This window comes from Coregonus lavaretus (assembly GCF_964263955.1).
Source record: "Coregonus lavaretus genome assembly, chromosome: 37".
NCBI classification, from domain to species: Eukaryota; Metazoa; Chordata; class Actinopteri; order Salmoniformes; family Salmonidae; genus Coregonus; species Coregonus lavaretus.
The window spans coordinates 28,580,316-28,599,621 of NC_140024.1; the positions used below are offsets into that span (position 1 = coordinate 28,580,316).

The 19,306-nt window shown below is 44.8% G+C and overlaps 2 protein-coding genes across 2 annotated transcripts; one reads left to right on the plus strand and one right to left on the minus strand.

Moving 5' to 3' along the window:
• Positions 1-73: 73 nt before the first annotated feature.
• On the minus strand, positions 74-5,512 carry lins1 (lines homolog 1). Its single transcript, XM_084154356.1, has 7 exons — positions 5,442-5,512; positions 4,862-5,266; positions 4,672-4,761; positions 4,256-4,397; positions 3,282-3,890; positions 2,452-2,635; positions 74-830 (listed from the first exon to the last, which is right to left on the minus strand). The coding sequence occupies exons 2-7, from the start codon at positions 5,210-5,212 to the stop codon at positions 116-118; spliced, it is 2,091 nt and encodes a 696-aa protein (XP_084010482.1). The 5' UTR covers positions 5,213-5,266; positions 5,442-5,512; the 3' UTR covers positions 74-115.
• A 243-nt stretch (positions 5,513-5,755) lies between these two features.
• Positions 5,756-17,439, plus strand: asb7 (ankyrin repeat and SOCS box containing 7). The gene is made up of 6 exons (XM_084154367.1): positions 5,756-6,040; positions 6,970-7,082; positions 7,545-7,649; positions 7,767-7,920; positions 11,568-12,173; positions 16,465-17,439. The coding sequence occupies exons 3-6, from the start codon at positions 7,563-7,565 to the stop codon at positions 16,602-16,604; spliced, it is 987 nt and encodes a 328-aa protein (XP_084010493.1). The 5' UTR covers positions 5,756-6,040; positions 6,970-7,082; positions 7,545-7,562; the 3' UTR covers positions 16,605-17,439.
• The last annotated feature ends 1,867 nt before the right edge of the window (positions 17,440-19,306 follow it).

Below are 19,306 nucleotides of genomic sequence, written 5' to 3' on the forward strand. Positions count from 1 at the left end.
TTTAAACTGGGAATTTTGATAAATTTATAGGAAATGTACCACCCTAAATATAATTACAAATGAGGAGACCAAATGCATTTACCACCACGTAACCTTTATTTAATCATTACGGAGTTCAACGCCGTGAAGAACATCTCTTCGCTTCAATCTGTGTCAGCAGTTTCAAGAGCGAGGTGGCATTGTAAGGAAACAGACTCCTCCTCTGTAGTCTAGTCACCACCACTCTGAGTTCTGTCAGACACATAACCATCCTATCAAAAGTGTGGCTGTTGTGTGTGTGAATGACAGAGTTGCTGTGTAGCCTATCCTGTGTAAGGACTGATGGGAGATCCCCGTCCTCAGTCTCAGACTCCTCTGAGCTGCCGTAGTCCACCAGACGGAGAGGGGGAGGAGAGGCCAGGGTGTTTGCACTCCCTGAAGGCAGACACAGGCTGGGCTGCAGACACTGAGCTGGCTCTGGGTCCACAATGGTGACTGATCCTCCATGATGGCTCGAAGTAGACACGCTTCCACGAGAGACACACAACGACTGTTGGAGTTCCTCTCTCAGGTTGTCCAATAGTTTATAATTTTTCTGGCTAATCTTCCAGCTCAGTTTACACCGGTCCGACCCATCCATCTTCTGACAGACCGTTCGGACCCCTTCCCAGTCGTCCCGGAGGTGTTTTAGATAACGGACAAAGTACTCGAGGAAGCAGGTTTCCGTTGAGATTAGGAAATCGAGGAGAATGCTGTGGTCGAAGGAGATGCTGCGGAGGAGGAAGAGAAAGTGGCAGTGGGGGTTTCCGCCGACGACACACGCAGCATCAGCATCCAGGTCAGAGGTCACTCTGTAGGAAGACAGACAGAAGAGTCAGACATCTCTAGGACATAATAGGCTTGTTTTCCGGACAAAAAATAAGACTAATCTTGGATTTGCTAGCATCTGCATTGAGCATTGTTTTTAGTCCAGTGTCTGGGAAATTGGTCCAATCAGGTTCCCAACCTACTCCTTTATGTGGGTGACTGATCTCAGATAATCAGAGATTTCCAAATCAAAAGGTCAGATTTTCATGAGCAGAATCCAACCAACCCCTGACAAAACTACAATTCAGAATTAATACAAAAGAAAGCCACATTGCCAAAAGACAGTATTTCTATCAGTCAGTGTTTCAGTATTATAAACCAGCCATTCTACTCTTACTGTTCATCAATGTTACTAGTATTAAAGTGTGTATGAGGTGGTATGGTACCTGTGATGGAGGTATATTACTAGTATTAAAGTGTGTATGAGGTGGTATGGTACCTGTGATGGCGGTATATTACTAGTATTAAAGTGTGTATGAGGTGGTATGGTACCTGTGATGGCGGTATATTACTAGTATTAACGTGTGTATGAGGTGGTATGGTACCTGTGATGGAGGTATATTACTAGTATTAAAGTGTGTATGAGGTGGTATGGTACCTGTGATGGCGGTATATTACTAGTATTAACGTGTGTATGAGGTGGTATGGTACCTGTGATGGAGGTATATTACTAGTATTAAAGTGTGTATGAGGTGGTATGGTACCTGTGATGGCGGTATATTACTAGTATTAAAGTGTGTATGAGGTGGTATGGTACCGGTGATGGAGGTATATTACTAGTATTAACGTGTGTATGAGGTGGTATGGTACCTGTGATGGAGGTATATTACTAGTATTAAAGTGTGTATGAGGTGGTATGGTACCTGTGATGGAGGTATATTACTAGTATTAACGTGTGTATGAGGTGGTATGGTACCTGTGATGGAGGTATATTACTAGTATTAAAGTGTGTATGAGGTGGTATGGTACCTGTGATGGCGGTATATTACTAGTATTAAAGTGTGTATGAGGTGGTATGGTACCGGTGATGGAGGTATATTACTAGTATTAACGTGTGTATGAGGTGGTATGGTACCTGTGATGGAGGTATATTACTAGTATTAAAGTGTGTATGAGGTGGTATGGTACCTGTGATGGAGGTATATTACTAGTATTAACGTGTGTATGAGGTGGTATGGTACCTGTGATGGAGGTATATTACTAGTATTAAAGTGTGTATGAGGTGGTATGGTACCGGTGATGGAGGTATATTACTAGTATTAACGTGTGTATGAGGTGGTATGGTACCTGTGATGGAGGTATATTACTAGTATTAAAGTGTGTATGAGGTGGTATGGTACCTGTGATGGAGGTATATTACTAGTATTAACGTGTGTATGAGGTGGTATGGTACCTGTGATGGAGGTATATTACTAGTATTAAAGTGTGTATGAGGTGGTATGGTACCTGTGATGGAGGTATATTACTAGTATTAAAGTGTGTATGAGGTGGTATGGTACCTGTGATGGAGGTATATTACTAGTATTAAAGTGTGTATGAGGTGGTATGGTACCGGTGATGGAGGTATATTACTAGTATTAAAGTGTGTATGAGGTGGTATGGTACCTGTGATGGAGGTATATTAGTAGTAAAGCCTTGGCTGCTTCCATCATGTCGTCGTCCTGCTCTCCAAACACCAAAGACACCCAGCAGCAGGAGTGAGATCCCTGCTTCAGCTGGACCCCACGCTGGCTCAAGAACAACAGCAACGCACTCAAATAGCCATGGATGTCTATGGTGTTACGTACACCTGTGGGACCAGAGAGAAGTGAATGGACAGAGTAGGTAGAAGTTGCCTCGACCCACTGATTCCGGGTCAGATATTTTCACAGCCATAATGGTTAAGGTTCGGATTTGGGTAGGGTAATCTGATTCTAGACCTGCGGTTAGGGGTCCTGAGGAACTTTTACCTTGAGCGAGACAATACAGTGCAATACTGTTCTTGCGTGTTATGTGTTGGGAAACACTGCCCCCTATTGTATACATTGTGCAAAGCATCGGTCTGAATTATCGATCCTGTCATCATATGATGTTTTTCTCCTGATTATTTCAGCTTTAGAAATGAGTAATGTTAAAGGTAGACTCAGCGATATGACATAGCTGCAGAAAGTAAACAGCATAGTGGGGTAATTTCCGCAACAACTTCTGCGAGGCTCAACTTCTAACCTGTTTGGGTCCCGTGGCTAGCAGGCTCTAACAGCGTGAAGAGAAAACGTGCACATGCGCAGATACTGTGTGAGAGACTGTGTGAGAGCGGATTCTTGCATGTCGCTCATCTCAATATCCGCGGTGCTGCTCGTGGCAACGTCATTTCACTGAGTCTACCTTTAAAGTAGAATAAACATAGTACCGAGGGTAGGACTGGTTAATAACGTTTATAAATAGTCCATTATTACCTTTCCCCCCAGCGGATTGGATTTTGTATTCCAGTGACTTGAGCACAACCAGACTAACAGCCCTCAGCATCACATGATCGAACTCATCACTGCTCCCGCCACGTAATTGGCCCGTCCCTCCAAAGAAAATGGCCGCGGACTCCACCGGAACACACTGTAACCAATCAGCGTGCACCGCCCGCAACACATCATCAGCCAGCGCAAGAATGTCACTCGTCATGTGATCATCTCCATGCGTTAGGGAGGACGCCTCTCCCAAAGCCATGTCCTCTCCCGCCTTCTGAAGGAGAATCCTCTTTAATAGCAGAAGCACTCGCTTCTTCACAAAGTAGTCGACGTGAGAGTCTACTATCCGCAGTAACGCCGATGCCTGTACGAGGGCGAGCCTTGAGCTCGTGAAACAGACACTGGTGGTGCTTAGTTTGAACCTGGATGCAGTGAGCACTTCCAGTAAGTCTAGGAGGTTACTCAGGGTTGTAGCCCAGTCTGCCGTGTTATTACTGGGGTATGATGCAGAGTCCCCATGGCCCGCTCTCTCTACAGGGACAAGCTGGGAGTAAGCAGAAGTGACAGCTGGGTCGAAAGTGGCAAGAAGTTTCTCCAAAGTCCCTGAGGGGCAAAGAAAGATAATTCCCCACTGTGGCTAAAACCAATGTACATTGAATTTACATGGTAGATGCATAGGTAGGTAGAACACAATTACAATGTAAACACATTCATAGCCACACTGTAGTTACGCCGTTCCAGCTTAGTGGCCTAACTATAATAATAATAATATAATATGCCATTTAGCAGACGCTTTTATCCAAAGCGACTTACAGTCATGTGTGCATACATTTTTACGTATGGGTGGTCTACCATGTAAACACATGGTAAATACATAGGATTTGGCACCAAGTAGAACTTATTTGGAGATAGTGGACAAATAAAACATACATGTTGATACAATTGATGGATGAATTGTGTTTCAATACCAGGTTTATATTCTGATGTTTCTTTTAAAACTGCTTTCAGGACAGTGGTAAGTGACCATGTGCATGCATCCAGTTCGTTGCCAGAGCAAGGGTTCTGGAGCACTTGCAAGCACTTCCATTTCCAAATCTGGTTGACTGTATTCTAGTCAGGAAAAAAGAGAACTGAATGTAAGAATTCACCTGTCAGGATCTGTCCTCAATAAGGAACAATCTACTTAAATAAAGCCTGGTAGGCCTGTGTGTAAATGTGATTTTACAGGTTCAGGTGACAGATTTGGGTCATCTAATGTGAGACTGTCTGATGCACACAGAACTTCTAGAGTTACTTGACTAGTATGCAATATAACTTACTTGACTATGCAATACAATACACTCTTAAATCACAAAAAAAACATGAGGACGATTAGAATACTCACAAAGCAATGCAGCTCAAAAATAACATAGGAGGATACACTCTTTGCAGCTAGATGAGACAGCAACCTGTCCTTGCAGCGGACAAGGTGAACCTGTGGGGTGGGGGAACAAAAATGTTAATACTATAAGCAAACACAAACAAAAGGACAAGGCAATTATATATTCCAATCATATGCAGGAAACCAAACTCACAAGTTTGGACATGAAATCCATATCCTGGAATAATACTGTAGAAACATCTTTGAAGTAAAGGCTGGTTTCTTGAGACAGTTGTTGAGATGTCAGCTTGGTGCTTATTTTCTCCACCAGGGTCAACACAAGACAAGCCAGTTCAGTTCCATTTGGGTTCTGAGAATATTCGGAGAACGTTAGGGGATCTCTGGACTGGTCCTGATGCTGAGAACCACTACTGGCATCTGGAGTCAGTTCACATACACAAGTGAACATGGAGGATGCCAACTCATGGCTACTCATTTTGCTGGGTGATGTTCTCGACAATAAACTTCTGTAAGCATCATTTAGGACATGAAAGTGGTCATTCATTTTGACGTAGCGTTTGGGTTTTCAATGATCACGAGGGTCTTGGCAGTGGTCAACCTGAAAAAAGAAAAATGTGCACCGAGTTTGTCGGATTTTCATTCGATTTCTGCCACGCGAACCATGTTGCGTGCATAATTTTTTTTGCAATGATTGTATTATACATGTTTTCTGTACACTTTTGAATAACACAACACTGAATATTAACATTTAATGCCGACCACGATTAATTTACCTTTTGAAAAAGAAGCATTCTTCGACTTCCGATCATTGTGACCTACCAGCTCGAAAATAAATGTTATATCTGTTCCTGTTTGGTTTGCGTTGCATGCTGTGAGTTGTAGTGCGATTTATAATTTACAGTTAAATCACTTTAAATGTAGTCGCACACCCTAACGTTTCTGGACTGAAAATGATCAATTTAGTATATATATATTGTATTTAAATATACATGGGTCATTTTCTTTAAAAAAATTAATCTCTTGATTTTAAATTCTGGCTGTGTTGTGTACGGACAGTGCATCACGTGACTGAACACGGAAGTACAGCGTGCGATAACATTTAGGAGACGATTGGAAAGGAGTTCACTCATTCCATTGTGTCAACAACGAGAATAATTATAGCCATACAAACCGTTGGCCTATTTTGTTTGATATCGATCTAAACATACGACATATTGAAGGTTTGCAGAGGCAACTGGAGGCTTGCAGCAGGATGCTGATTTGACAGCTCAAATTCGTCGCTTCTGGTGCCTGATTGGCTAAAAGAATCCCGTTGAAATTGGGGTCGCATCGGTGGAGGATGGCTAGCAAGCCTGCTAGCTTCGTATTTTAAGTAAGAATCATGCATTCATTTATCAAAGCTAGCTAACACTTATCTTGTGTAGTTGAAGTATGGTTGCCTTCTCGAGTCGTGCACATGTTCACATAGCTATTGAATTGTTACAATTGTTTTAAAACTCTGAAATCCAATGCAGTTCTAGTAGCTTGAAAACTGGGTAACGATTTAGGCTATTTGCTAGCCAGATGCCTAACCAGCAGTAGTTAATCGATTAATTTCTTCCTTAAAGGGGAATTGTTTATATATAGCAATTTATATCAGCACAATGTATCGTAGTATCCTGCCATAGTTTGTGGGCATATAGATATATCAATAAAATAAGTCCTAAAGGAGTGGAACAAGTTGGGGTCGCAGTGTTAGCTAGCTAACGTTAGCTAACTAGCTAACATTCCATTGTTTGAGCGCTTAGTTAGCTAACTATTAGCTGGCCGGTGGCTACTTAGCTCGATAACTTGGTGTGAATTATTTTGACTTCAACTTTGTCTAAAATGCATGGAGTCTAGTCTAGCTTTAAATAACACCGATATAGCTATACCATTGCCCTAATTTGGATGACAAAAGGCACTAGCCGAACTTCCATTCAGGTAGCTATCTAACGGTTAGCCAGTAAGCTAGCTAACCACTAATAGCTAGCTTTTGTTTGAATCGTATTTTAAGTGATTAGCCTACCAGCTTGCTTGTTTTTACATTCAACATTGTTATCTAGTTAGCTAAATAGCTATTATACCGCCATCCCATTTGGATAGAAGCTAGCTGCAGGTATAGCTAACATTACGTTTATGTAAAATGTTTAGCTATTCCCATTTCTCAGTTACTGTCATAATGGTATGACTGTGCAAATGCAGTATGTTTTTTAATGTCTTCTAGTTGATAATATAAACTGATGTATTTTGAATGCTCATGAAATTTTTTGTTTTTTTCAGGGTCAGTGCTAGCCCACAATCCATTTGAGCGGAGTTCATATCTGTCTGTTCTACTGTTGCGCAAGAGAGACACATGAAAATTGGCTTAACTACATAATCAAGCTTGACAAAAGGTGAAAATCTCCTGCTGCTCAGTATGAAATACCATGTCGTCCATAAAGTATACAAGGGTTCTGCACACCTAGAAGTGGTGCTGCAGTGGTCACCAACCCTGGTTCCTGCCAAGCATGAAATAGCCTACCTGTTTCAACTGATCACCGGAGCTGGTGACCACTGTGCAATAGAGCAGTGGGGACCCCCAGTTGTCTTACAGATTTCCTCTATTCCACCCTAGCACCCCTCAAGCCCTTGGTTAGTTGAATCAGATGTGCTAGTACTAGAATGTGCAACGGCTGTTGGTCCCAGAGGAACAGATGGATTTAGAAAACCTACTCATGCATAGTCGGCTTATTTATACCAATAACAAAAATGTATCCATCACGATGTACTGTTATCAAAACGTAGGCCTAGCTATTTTTCACTAATAACCAAAATGAAGTGATGCAGCTTACGCGTTTACTGTCTCGACTCTCCAGACAAAGGACTAGGTGTGGATGACCCCTCCCCTTACGAGATGTAACAGGATGCTGAACCATCACTGTAGAAGGAACCCCGAGCTTCAAGAGGAGCTGCAGATACAGGCAAAGACACTTAATACCAAGACTGTCTACTCCACCGTTAGCATTTCCCACTGGTAAACGACTGCTTATGCTAGAGATGAATGCTAATGCTCTTGGTGTGTACTGTCTTTGCTCCAGGCTGCAGTGGCAGCGGGGGATGTGTACACCGTCAGGAAGATGCTGGAGCAAGGCTACTCTCCCAAGATCCGTGATGCCAACGGGTGGACCCTGCTCCACTTCTCCGCTGCCAAGGGGAAGGAGAGATGTGTCCGGGTCTTCCTGGAACACGGAGGTGAATTCAAGGGCCTGGTGTTAGGGGGGAAAGGGGGTCTATTCAGTCTGTATCTGTTGTCCACAGGAGGTTGGGCGCACCTTCATTGGGGAGGACGGGCTCCTGGTAATGGGTGGAGCTGAATCAGTGGAATGGCATCAAACACATGGTTTCCATGGTTTTCATATGTTTGATACCATTCCGTTTGCTCCGTTCCAGCCATTTTTATTATGACGGCCAAGTGTTAGTAGAGATACAGTGAGGGGAAAAAAGTATTTGATCCCCTGCTGATTTTGTATGTTTGCCCACTGACAAAGACATGATCAGTCTATAATTTTAATGGTAGGTTTATTTGAACAGTGAGAGACAGAATAACAACAAAATAATCCAGAAAAACGCATGTCAAAAATGTTATAAATTGATTTGCATTTTAATGAGGGAAATAAGTATTTGACCCCTCTGCAAAACATGACTTAGTACTTGTTGGCAATCACAGAGGTCAGACGTTTCTTGTAGTTGGCCACCAGGTTTGCACACATCTCAGGAGGGATTTTGTCCCACTCCTCTTTGCAGATCTTCTCCAAGTCATCAAGGTTTCGAGCCTGACGTTTGGCAACTCGAACCTTCAGCTCCCTCCACATATTTTCTATGGGATTAAGGTCTGGAGACTGGCTAGGCCACTCCAGGACCTTCATGTGCTTCTTCTTGAGCCACTCCTTTGTTGCCTTGGCTGTGTGTTTTGGGTCATTGTCATGCTGGAATACCCATCCACGACCCATTTTCAATGCCCTGGCTGAGGGAAGGAGGTTCTCACCCAAGATTTGACGGTACATGGCGCCGTCCGTCGTCCCTTTGATGTGGTGAAGTTGTCCTGTCCCCTTAGCAGAAAAACACCCCCAAAGCGTAATGTTTCCACCTCCATGTTTGACGGTGGGGATGGTGTTCTTGGGGTCATAGGCAGCATTCCTCCTCCTCCAAACATGGCGAGTTGAGTTGATGCCAAAGAGCTCGATTTTGGTCTCATCTGACCACAACACTTTCACCCAGTTCTCCTCTGAATCATTCAGATGTTCATTGGCAAACTTCAGACGGGCCTGTATATGTGCTTTCTTGAGCAGGGGGACCTTGCGGGTGCTGCAGGATTTCAGTTCCTTCACGGCGTAGTGTGTTACCAATTGTTTTCTTGGTGACTATGGTCCCAGCTGCCTTGGGATCATTGACAAGATCCTCCTGTGTAGTTCTGGGCTGATTCCTCACCATTCTCATGGTCATTTCAACTCCACGAGGTGAGATCTTGCATGGAGCCCCAGGCCGAAGGAGATTGACAGGTCTTTTTTGTTTCTTCCATTTGCAAATAATCGCACCAACTGTTGTCACCTTCTCACCATGCTGCTTGGCGATGGTCTTGTAGCCCATTCCAGCCTTGTGTAGGTCTACAATCTTGTCCCTGACATCCTTGGAGAGCTCTTTAGTATTGGCCATGGTGGAGAGTTTGGAATCTGATTGATTGATTGTTTCTGTGGACAGGTGTATTTTATACAGGTAACAAACTGAGATCAGGAGCACTCCCTTTAAGAGTGTGCTCCTAATCTCAGCTTGTTACCTGTATAAAAGACACCTGGGAGCCAGAAATCTTTCTGATTGAGAGGGGGTCAAATACTTATTTCCCTCATTAAAATGCAAATCAATTTATAACATTTTTGACATGCGTTTTTCTGGATTTTGTTGTTGTTATTCTGTCTCACTGTTCAAATAAACCTACCATTAAAATTATAGACTGATCATTTCTTTGTCAGTGGGCAAACGTACAAAATCAGCAGGGGATCAAATACTTTTTTCCCTCACTGAAGGTGCTAGGGAAACACCATGTCTGAACAGATTCATGAAGAAACACTGGCTCATTCTCTATTAATATCTCCTTGTTTGATTCGATGGTGTTCCAGGCTTCTATGCACATTTAGCCTGGTGACAAGGTCTGTGAAAGGTCCCCTGTCAGAATCCATGTTCACAAAGAAAAGGAGACTAGCGGAGGAAATGGTTGTGACACAGCAAGGGTCTGCCATATGATACTATCTACATGCATCCATTCAGGGGTTTATATCACTAATCTACTCACATATTTGTTTAGAATGATAATCCTTTCACATGTGCTGTTTGTTTGAGATATATTTCATGTTGGTGCACCATGACAGTGCAACCTGAATCAAACTCCCCCCCCTTGAATTGTTGGCCTATAGATGGCAATATATCACCAGTCTGGGAATGGCAGCAGTCTGTCTTCTCCACAGCTTCACTCCCAGGTCATTCTAACATGGCTATAGGCTGTAGGATGAAGTTGCCCCTAGACGCTGTTCTTGGGTCAGTTTGGCATTTTCCCCACTAATGGTTAAGGTTAGGATTGGGGGAGGGGAAGCTGATCCTAGATCTGTACCTAGGGGAAACTTTACCCTAAAGCAGTGTGACAGTATGCTTCTGAGCAGAGTGAAAATAATGTTCATTTAATGAGACTATGATGGAATAGTGTTGCAATTCATTAATTGTTTTAATATTTTGCTATTAAAATGTGTACAGATTTGGATTCCAAATGATGTAGTTGCAGTGATGCGTTAAGTCCAGAGGGCGCTGTAGACCAAGTCTCTCAAACTGTTTTTCTTTGAAGAGCTCATTAAACAAGTTGGGGGTTTATTTTGTATTATGCGCTGAAAAATCGAGACCGTTGAAATGTATGCATAACCAACAGTGAGAGTATGTTGTTACCCTTGACTTAATTGTCTAAAATAATTTAACGATACTGTGAAAATAATATTTTTGCTGGTCAGTCATATAGCCTACCTAATGGATGCATGTTGGATAAGAGGGGAGCCAGCCATTTTTAACAAGGCTGTTGAATGGAAAATTCCCCTCTGGATTTAGCCTAGGCCCTAGCAGACAGTGAGGCGGTCATTACCAGCACTCTCGGCATTGGCTAATTGAAATAGCAGGACTTTAACCCCTGACCCCGCTTTCACACTTTAATGTCTCACTGATGCTAATTGTTCTAATGCACCAGCATCTGCCGGCCCACTCTTTCCTTTCACACCACAGCAGGCTTTAAAGTGGCAATTGGCAGTTGAAATAATAACACAGTGGTTCCCTGCCCCTGTTTTGGTAAAAAGCTGTGTGATGGGGCTGGAGAACTGTAACGACCTTCAAATTCATAGACAGAGCTATGGATGCAAGGACTGACCATCCATGATATTAAAATTATGGTTTAAACCATGTTTTGAGGCTATGTAGTGTTTGTTTACATTCACATTGTTTACAAACGTTGGAGTAAAACAAGGTTATATTTTGGGTTCTGATGGGGTAGGACAGTTGAACTAAGCTCATGGGGCATTTATACGTTTTTATATTCTACAGAAATCAATGGATACATATTTTATAAAATCAGAAATGGATGTAGTAACTGCAGATCGCCCCATTAATCTGCATTATGCTGCTGTCACGCAATCATCCATCCCTCTGTTTTTCTGTCTCTCTCACTTGCTCTTTCTTTGGATCTCTCTCGCTCTCTCAGCCTGTCTCTCTCTGAGTCTGTTTGATTGTTATTTGTTAGTGTCTTAACTAAATTGGTATTTTTCTGTTATAATAAAGAGCCTGTAAAGACTGTCCCCTGTCTATCTCCCCAGCTGACCCCACGGTAAAGGACTTCATTGGCGGCTTCACGGCGCTCCACTATGCCGCTATGCACGGCCGTGCGCGCATCGCCCGCCTCATGCTGGAGTCGGAATTCCGCAGCGACATCATCAATGCCAAGAGCAACGACGGCTGGACGCCGCTGCACGTGGCCGCCCACTACGGCCGCGACTCTTTCGTGCGGCTCCTCCTCGAGTTCCGCGCCGAGGTGGATCCCCTCAGTGACAAGGGCACCACGCCCCTCCAACTCGCCATCATCCGTGAGCGCTCGAGCTGCGTGCGGATCCTGCTAGACCACAGCGCCAACATCGACATTCAAAATGGCTTCCTGCTGCGCTACGCCGTCATCAAGGGGAATCATTCCTACTGTCGGATGTTCCTGCAGCGGGGTGCGGACACTAACCTGGGTCGCCTCGAGGACGGGCAGACCCCATTGCACCTGTCGGCGCTAAGAGACGACGTGCTGTGCGCCCAGATGCTCTACACGTACGGCGCCGACACCAACACGAGGAACTACGAGGGCCAGACTCCCGTGGCGGTGTCGGCGAGCATGTCGGGCATCAGCCGGCCCTGCCTGGACTTCCTACAGGAGGTCACCAGTAAGTCTGGGGCTACTGGGCTGTTAGTAGTACTAGGACCGTACCACTAGTGGATATAGACACTGCTTTTAATATCATCTCATGGCTTGACTGGGACTCAGCGTTTCCCCTAGATTGCTTTATCAGACAGGCAGAACGATGAGGCCCTAAAATTAACATCCAAAGTTGAGTTAAATATAATTGCCAATGTATCAATAACACTTAACATATTAGTTGTTGGTTGTCAAAAACATTTCTGCACATCAGACCAGTAAAGTATATGAGGACTTTCTATGAACCTGAAAAGAAACCTGGAGTCAAACAGGACGGGGCGATGGAAACGTTTCAATCCGCTACAAAAAGTGTTGGAGGGAAATTGTAAGTTGAGAGGAGAAAAATAACCTACAGAGACAGGGAGCGTTGCCATGGCTTTATAATGACCAGTGTTCTGTTGGGGGGGGGGAGGGAGTGGCACGATGTTACCTGAAGCAGTAATGATTTTAGAGAGGCACAATGCCCTGCTGCATTCCTCTGTGTTTCTCACTGAACTTTGATATGGAGATATCAAAGAGCTCTCGGGTGCGTCCCAAATGGCACCCTATTCCCTATACTGTATATTCCCCATATGGTGCTGGTCAAAAGTAGTGCACTATGTAGCGAATAGGGTGGCCATTTGGGACGAAGACCTGCTCTGCTGTTTCAGACTGACAGCCATGTGAAGTCGGACCCCTCTATTCATTCAGACCGTAGCAAACGATCAGCCAGATCACATATCCCCCCTTATTGATTACACTGACTACCTCAGTGGATTAACTCATCTGCTGCAGCTAGGAGGGCCTTGTTGAAGGGAGGATGAATGGCACCCAGCTCTTATGAAGCTCATTGTATATTATGCCATAGATGTATCAGTGTTTCCCTTAGGTTGTTTCTCAGGTGGGTTGGGTGCGGAGCAGAGCGTCGGTCCCCCTAGCTACATCCAGGGCTGCCGCTGCCAACACTGAAATCTCAACTAGATAAATGTAGAGAGATTAAATGGTAACGAGAATGTATGTTAAAAGTTGAAATACAACCTAATGTGATTTCACACTTACCTTGGCTGAAGTTGGTTCACCAACACAGATATTTCACCTGTAGTCTATAAATGATTGTCTGCAAGCCTTTGGTTTTTATTTTGTCTTTTTTAAAGGAGAACTGTGACTCATCTTCTGAATGATTTCTCTTTATTTAGACAGAATGTGGATGAAGGGGTAGCCTATAGTTGAAGAGGGGAGAAAGTGTGATGGTGTCTGGTCTCGGTAGACTGCAGCACTACCACCTGTCTGCGATTTTTTTAACCAAACCTTTAGTTCAGTTTCAGCTGGAGCAAGGAAAGGACAGCTTAGTTCTGGTGACTAGAGACAGAGAGGACAGTATGGTTGTGGTGACTAGGGTGAGTGGGAGGAGGACAGTATGGTTGTGGTGACAGACGGGGAGAGAGGAGGACAGCATGGTTGTGGTGACAGACTGGGAGAGAGGAGGACAGCATGGTTGTGGTGACAGACGGGGAGAGAGGAGGACAGCATGGTTGTGGTGACAGACGGGGAGAGAGGAGGACAGTATGGTTGTGGTGACAGTAGACGGGGAGAGAGGAGGACAGCGTGGTTGTGGTGACAGACGGAGAGAGGAGGACAGCATGTTTGTGGTGAGAGAGAGAGGAGGACAGCATGGTTGTGGTGACAGTAGACAGGGAGAGAGGAGGACAGCGTGGTTGTGGTGACAGTAGACAGGGAGAGAGGAGGACAGCATGGTTGTGGTGACAGTAGACAGGGAGAGAGGAGGACAGCATGGTTGTGGTGACAGTAGACAGGGAGAGAGGAGGACAGCATGGTGGTGGTGACAGTAGACAGGGAGAGAGGAGGACAGCATGGTTGTGGTGACAGTAGACAGGGAGAGAGGAGGACAGCATGGTTGTGGTGACAGTAGACAGGGAGAGAGGAGGACAGCATGGTTGTGGTGAGAGTAGACAGGGAGAGAGGAGGACAGTATGGTTGTGGTGACAGTAGACAGGGAGAGAGGAGGACAGCATGGTTGTGGTGACAGTAGACAGGGAGAGAGGAGGACAGCATGGTTGTGGTGACAGTAGACAGGGAGAGAGGAGGACAGCATGGTTGTGGTGACAGTAGACAGGGAGAGAGGAGGACAGCATGGTTGTGGTGACAGTAGACAGGGAGAGAGGAGGACAGCATGGTTGTGGTGACAGTAGACAGGGAGAGAGGAGGACAGTATGGTTGTGGTGACAGTAGACAGGGAGAGAGGAGGACAGCATGGTTGTGGTGACAGAGAGGAGGACAGCATGGTTGTGGTGAGAGAGAGAGAGAGGAGGACAGCATGGTTGTGGTGACAGTAGACAGGGAGAGAGGAGGACAGCATGGTTGTGGTGACAGTAGACTGGGAGAGAGGAGGACAGTATGGTTGTGGTGACAGTAGACAGGGAGAGAGGAGGACAGCATGGTTGTGGTGACAGTAGACAGGGAGAGAGGAGGACAGCATGGTTGTGGTGACAGTAGACAGGGAGAGAGGAGGACAGCATGGTTGTGGTGACAGTAGACAGGGAGAGAGGAGGACAGCATGGTTGTGGTGAGAGAGAGAGAGGAGGACAGCATGGTTGTGGTGACAGTAGACAGGGAGAGAGGAGGACAGCATGGTTGTGGTGACAGTAGACAGGGAGAGAGGAGGACAGCATGGTTGTGGTGACAATAGACAGGGAGAGAGGAGGACAGCATGGTTGTGGTGACAGTAGACAGGGAGAGAGGAGGACAGCATGGTTGTGGTGACAGTAGACGGGGAGAGAGGAGGACAGTATGGTTGTGGTGACAGTAGACAGGGAGAGAGGAGGACAGCATGGTTGTGGTGACAGTAGACAGGGAGAGAGGAGGACAGCATGGTTGTGGTGAGAGAGAGAGGAGGACAGCATGGTTGTGGTGACAGTAGACAGGGAGAGAGGAGGACAGCATGGTTGTGGTGACAGTAGACAGGGAGAGAGGAGGACAGCATGGTTGTGGTGACAGTAGACCGGGAGAGAGGAGGACAGCATGGTTGTGGTGACAGTAGACAGGGAGAGAGGAGGACAGCATGGTTGTGGTGACAGTAGACAGGGAGAGAGGAGGACAGCATGGTTGTGGTGACAGTAGACAGGGAGAGAGGAGGACAGCATGGTTGTGGTGACAGTAGACAGGGAGAGAGGAGGACAGTATGGTTGTGGTGACAGTAGACAGGGAGAGAGGAGGACAGCATGGTTGTGGTGACAGTAGACAGGGAGAGAGGAGGACAGCATGGTTGTGGTGACAGACGGAGAGAGGAGGACAGCATGGTTGTGGTGACAGTAGACAGGGAGAGAGGAGGACAGCATGGTTGTGGTGACAGTAGACCGGGAGAGAGGAGGACAGCATGGTTGTGGTGACAGTAGACAGGGAGAGAGGAGGACAGCATGGTTGTGGTGACAGTAGACAGGGAGAGAGGAGGACAGCATGGTTGTGGTGACAGTAGACAGGGAGAGAGGAGGACAGCATGGTTGTGGTGACAGTAGACAGGGAGAGAGGAGGACAGCATGGTTGTGGTGAGAGAGAGAGAGAGGAGGACAGCATGGTTGTGGTGAGAGAGAGAGGAGGACAGCATGGTTGTGGTGAGAGAGAGAGGAGGACAGCATGGTTGTGGTGACAGTAGACAGGGAGAGAGGAGGACAGCATGGTTGTGGTGAGAGAGAGAGGAGGACAGCATGGTTGTGGTGAGAGAGAGAGGAGGACAGCATGGTTGTGGTGACAGTAGACAGGGAGAGAGGAGGACAGCATGGTTGTGGTCCAGCCCTGCCCTGTGTATGTGTGAGAGAGACTCCTAAACATTTTAAAACTGGCAATAAGAGGGTGTTTGGCCTTGAGAGCTGCCTGATAATTTGGGAAATGTTTTTGAAAGGCTCATTGTTGTCCTATTTGAAGTGTGGAATAATCTAAAGTCACAGTGAAAGTGAGCTTACTCACCAGCTGCTTGTTTCAGTTTGATTCAGAGTCGAACGTCATGAATCAAAGTGAAACAAGCAAATTGACAACACTAGACATGCTTGTCTGATTCACCCTGACTCACCTGTAACAGCGTGACTCCCAGTCTTCTGTTCATCCTCAGACTTTTCTGCAAGATTAGTTATCAAAACATTAGAACGCTGAACTTCAACCTTTTATTTCATACACACGATTGTAGAATGACCAATGCTTACTGTCCTTTTGTGCAAAAATGACGATCCACTTTGATATTTTTAACAGATGTTTTTGTTTCTTTTCAGGACAACCCAGGACTTTGCAGGACATGTGTCGGATAAACATCCGGCATCGCATAGGCCTCCAGAGCTTGACGTTTCTGGAGGACCTGCCCATTGCCAAGGTCATGAAAGACTACCTAAAACACAAGTTTGACAATGTGTGATGACAATAGTTTTTTTATATACCCCCCGAACCAGGCAGACGGACAACATCGTTCTCTCCTTTCATCAAAGACTATGCAAGCATTGTGCTACCTTCCGTTGTCTGACGCCTGGATGATGTGGCGGACCAGGTTTTTGTACAACCTCCAGAGGTCACTTTGTAACCTCAGTTAAACACGCGGTTGGATGGCAGAGACAGAGTATATTTCTCTCTCAACCGTGTTTCCACCGCGTTAGCAGCATTACACCTTTTGGATCAACAACTGAATTGGATGGACGGGGACAGGTGGCAATGTTTCAAGTAGGGCTTTCTTTCAATCATGATGAATGGTTGATGAAGTGGTGCGGTCCTAATACGTGTTGTGGAATAAAGCTTGTTTTGATAGAAATTATGTTACCCATAATGCATGTCCCGTGTCAGACTTCAGTCCACATTATGCCAATTATTTTTTGGGGATATTAAGTGTTCCTGTTTCCGTAGACGCCAATATTTTTTTGCTGTGGTAAATCTGGGGAAGATGAGAGAGCGAGAAAGGATTGTCAGACACATTATGTTTTCATTATTAAGAAGTTTAGAACTTCGTGGCCACAAATGGTGCAGAATGGGTCAATCTTGTGATACATTTCAAATAATCAAGTTATCAAAACCCCTTAATTATACAAATATTACAAAAGCTCAGTGTTGAGTTACAGTGGGGAAAAAAAGGTATTTAGTCAGCCACCAATTGTGCAAGTTCTCCCACTTAAAAAGATGAGAGGCCTGTAATTTATCATAGGTACACGTCAACTATGACAGACAAAATGAGGAAAAATAATCCAGAAAATCACATTGTAGGATTTTTTTATGAATTTATTTGCAAATTATGGTGGAAAATAAGTATTTGGTCAATAACAAAAGTTTCTCAATACTTTGTTATATACCCTTTGTTGGCAATGACACAGGTCAAACGTTTTCTGTAAGTCTTCACAAGGTTTTCACACACTGTTGCTGGTATTTTGGCCCATTCCTCCATGCAGATCTCCTCTAGAGCAGTGATGTTTTGGGGCTGTCGCTGGGCAACACGGACTTTCAACTCCCTCCAAAGATTTTCTATGGGGTTGAGATCTGGAGACTGGCTAGGCCACTCCAGGACCTTGAAATGCTTCTTACGAAGCCACTCCTTCATTGCCCGGGCGGTGTGTTTGGGATCATTGTCATGCTGAAAGACCCAGCCACGTTTCATCTTCAATGCCCTTGCTGATGGAAGGAGGTTTTCACTCAAAATCTCACGATACATGGCCCCATTCATTCTTTCCTTTACACGGATCAGTCGTCCTGGTCCCTTTGCAGAAAAACAGCCCCAAAGCATGATGTTTCCACCCCCATGCTTCACAGTAGGTATGGTGTTCTTTGGATGCAACTCAGCATTCTTTGTCCTCCAAACACGACGAGTTGAGTTTTTACCAAAAAGTTATATTTTGGTTTCATCTGACCATATGACATTCTCCCAATCCTCTTCTGTATCATCCATATGCACTCTAGCAAACTTCAGACGGGCCTGGACATGTACTGGCTTAAGCAGGGGGACACGTCTGGCACTGCAGGATTTGAGTCCCTGGCGGCGTAGTGTGTTACTGATGGTAGGCTTTGTTACTTTGGTCCCAGCTCTCTGGAGGTCATTCACTAGGTCCCCCCGTGTGGTTCTGGGATTTTTGCTCACCGTTCTTGTGATCATTTTGACCCCACGGGGTGAGATCTTGCGTGGAGCCCCAGATCGAGGGAGATTATCAGTGGTCTTGTATGTCTTCCATTTCCTAATAATTGCTCCCACAGTTGATTTCTTCAAACCAAGCTGCTTACCTATTGCAGATTCAGTCTTCCCAGCCTGGTGCAGGTCTACAATTTTGTTTCTGGTGTCCTTTGACAGCTCTTTGGTCTTGGCCATAGTGGAGTTTGGAGTGTGACTGTTTGAGTTTGTGGACAGGTGTCTTTTATACTGATAACAAGTTCAAACAGGTGCCATTAATACAGGTAACGAGTGGAGGACAGAGGAGCCTCTTAAAGAAGAAGTTACAGGTCTGTGAGAGTCAGAAATCTTGCTTGTTTGTAGGTGACCAAATACTTATTTTCCACCATAATTTGCAAATAAATTCATTAAAAATCCTACAATGTGATTTTCTGGAGAAAAAAATTCTCAATTTGTCTGTCATAGTTGACGTGTACCTATGATGAAAATTACAGGCCTCTCATCTTTTTAAGTGGGAGAACTTGCACAATTGGTGGCTGACTAAATACTTTTTTCCCCCACTGTACCTCAAGCTTGAGTTGGCTAAAGTAGACCAGTTTGAATTGATTGATTTTTAAAGGATTTACAAGTGAGTGATACCGAGGAAGGTTTTCAGTTGAGGAAAGGCCTGAGTTTTCCACATTTACAATAGGTGTTCACAAGATGAGTCATCCAGCATAGCTCAGTGAAGTCTGTCTGCATTGGTTACCATGTACAGATATGCACATAATCATAAAAACAACTAATGTAAATAATTATATGTACAGCAGATATTTTTCTAGAATTATTTAAGCAATGATCACCTGTATTCTTAATGTATTTGGAATTTGTTGGACGGTATTGTGTGCTGTTGATGTGACCCATGTATTTTTTTTCTATGTGTATGCGTGTCTTTTAAGAGTTTTTTTAAAGACACGCACGTGTATTTTAACTAAATA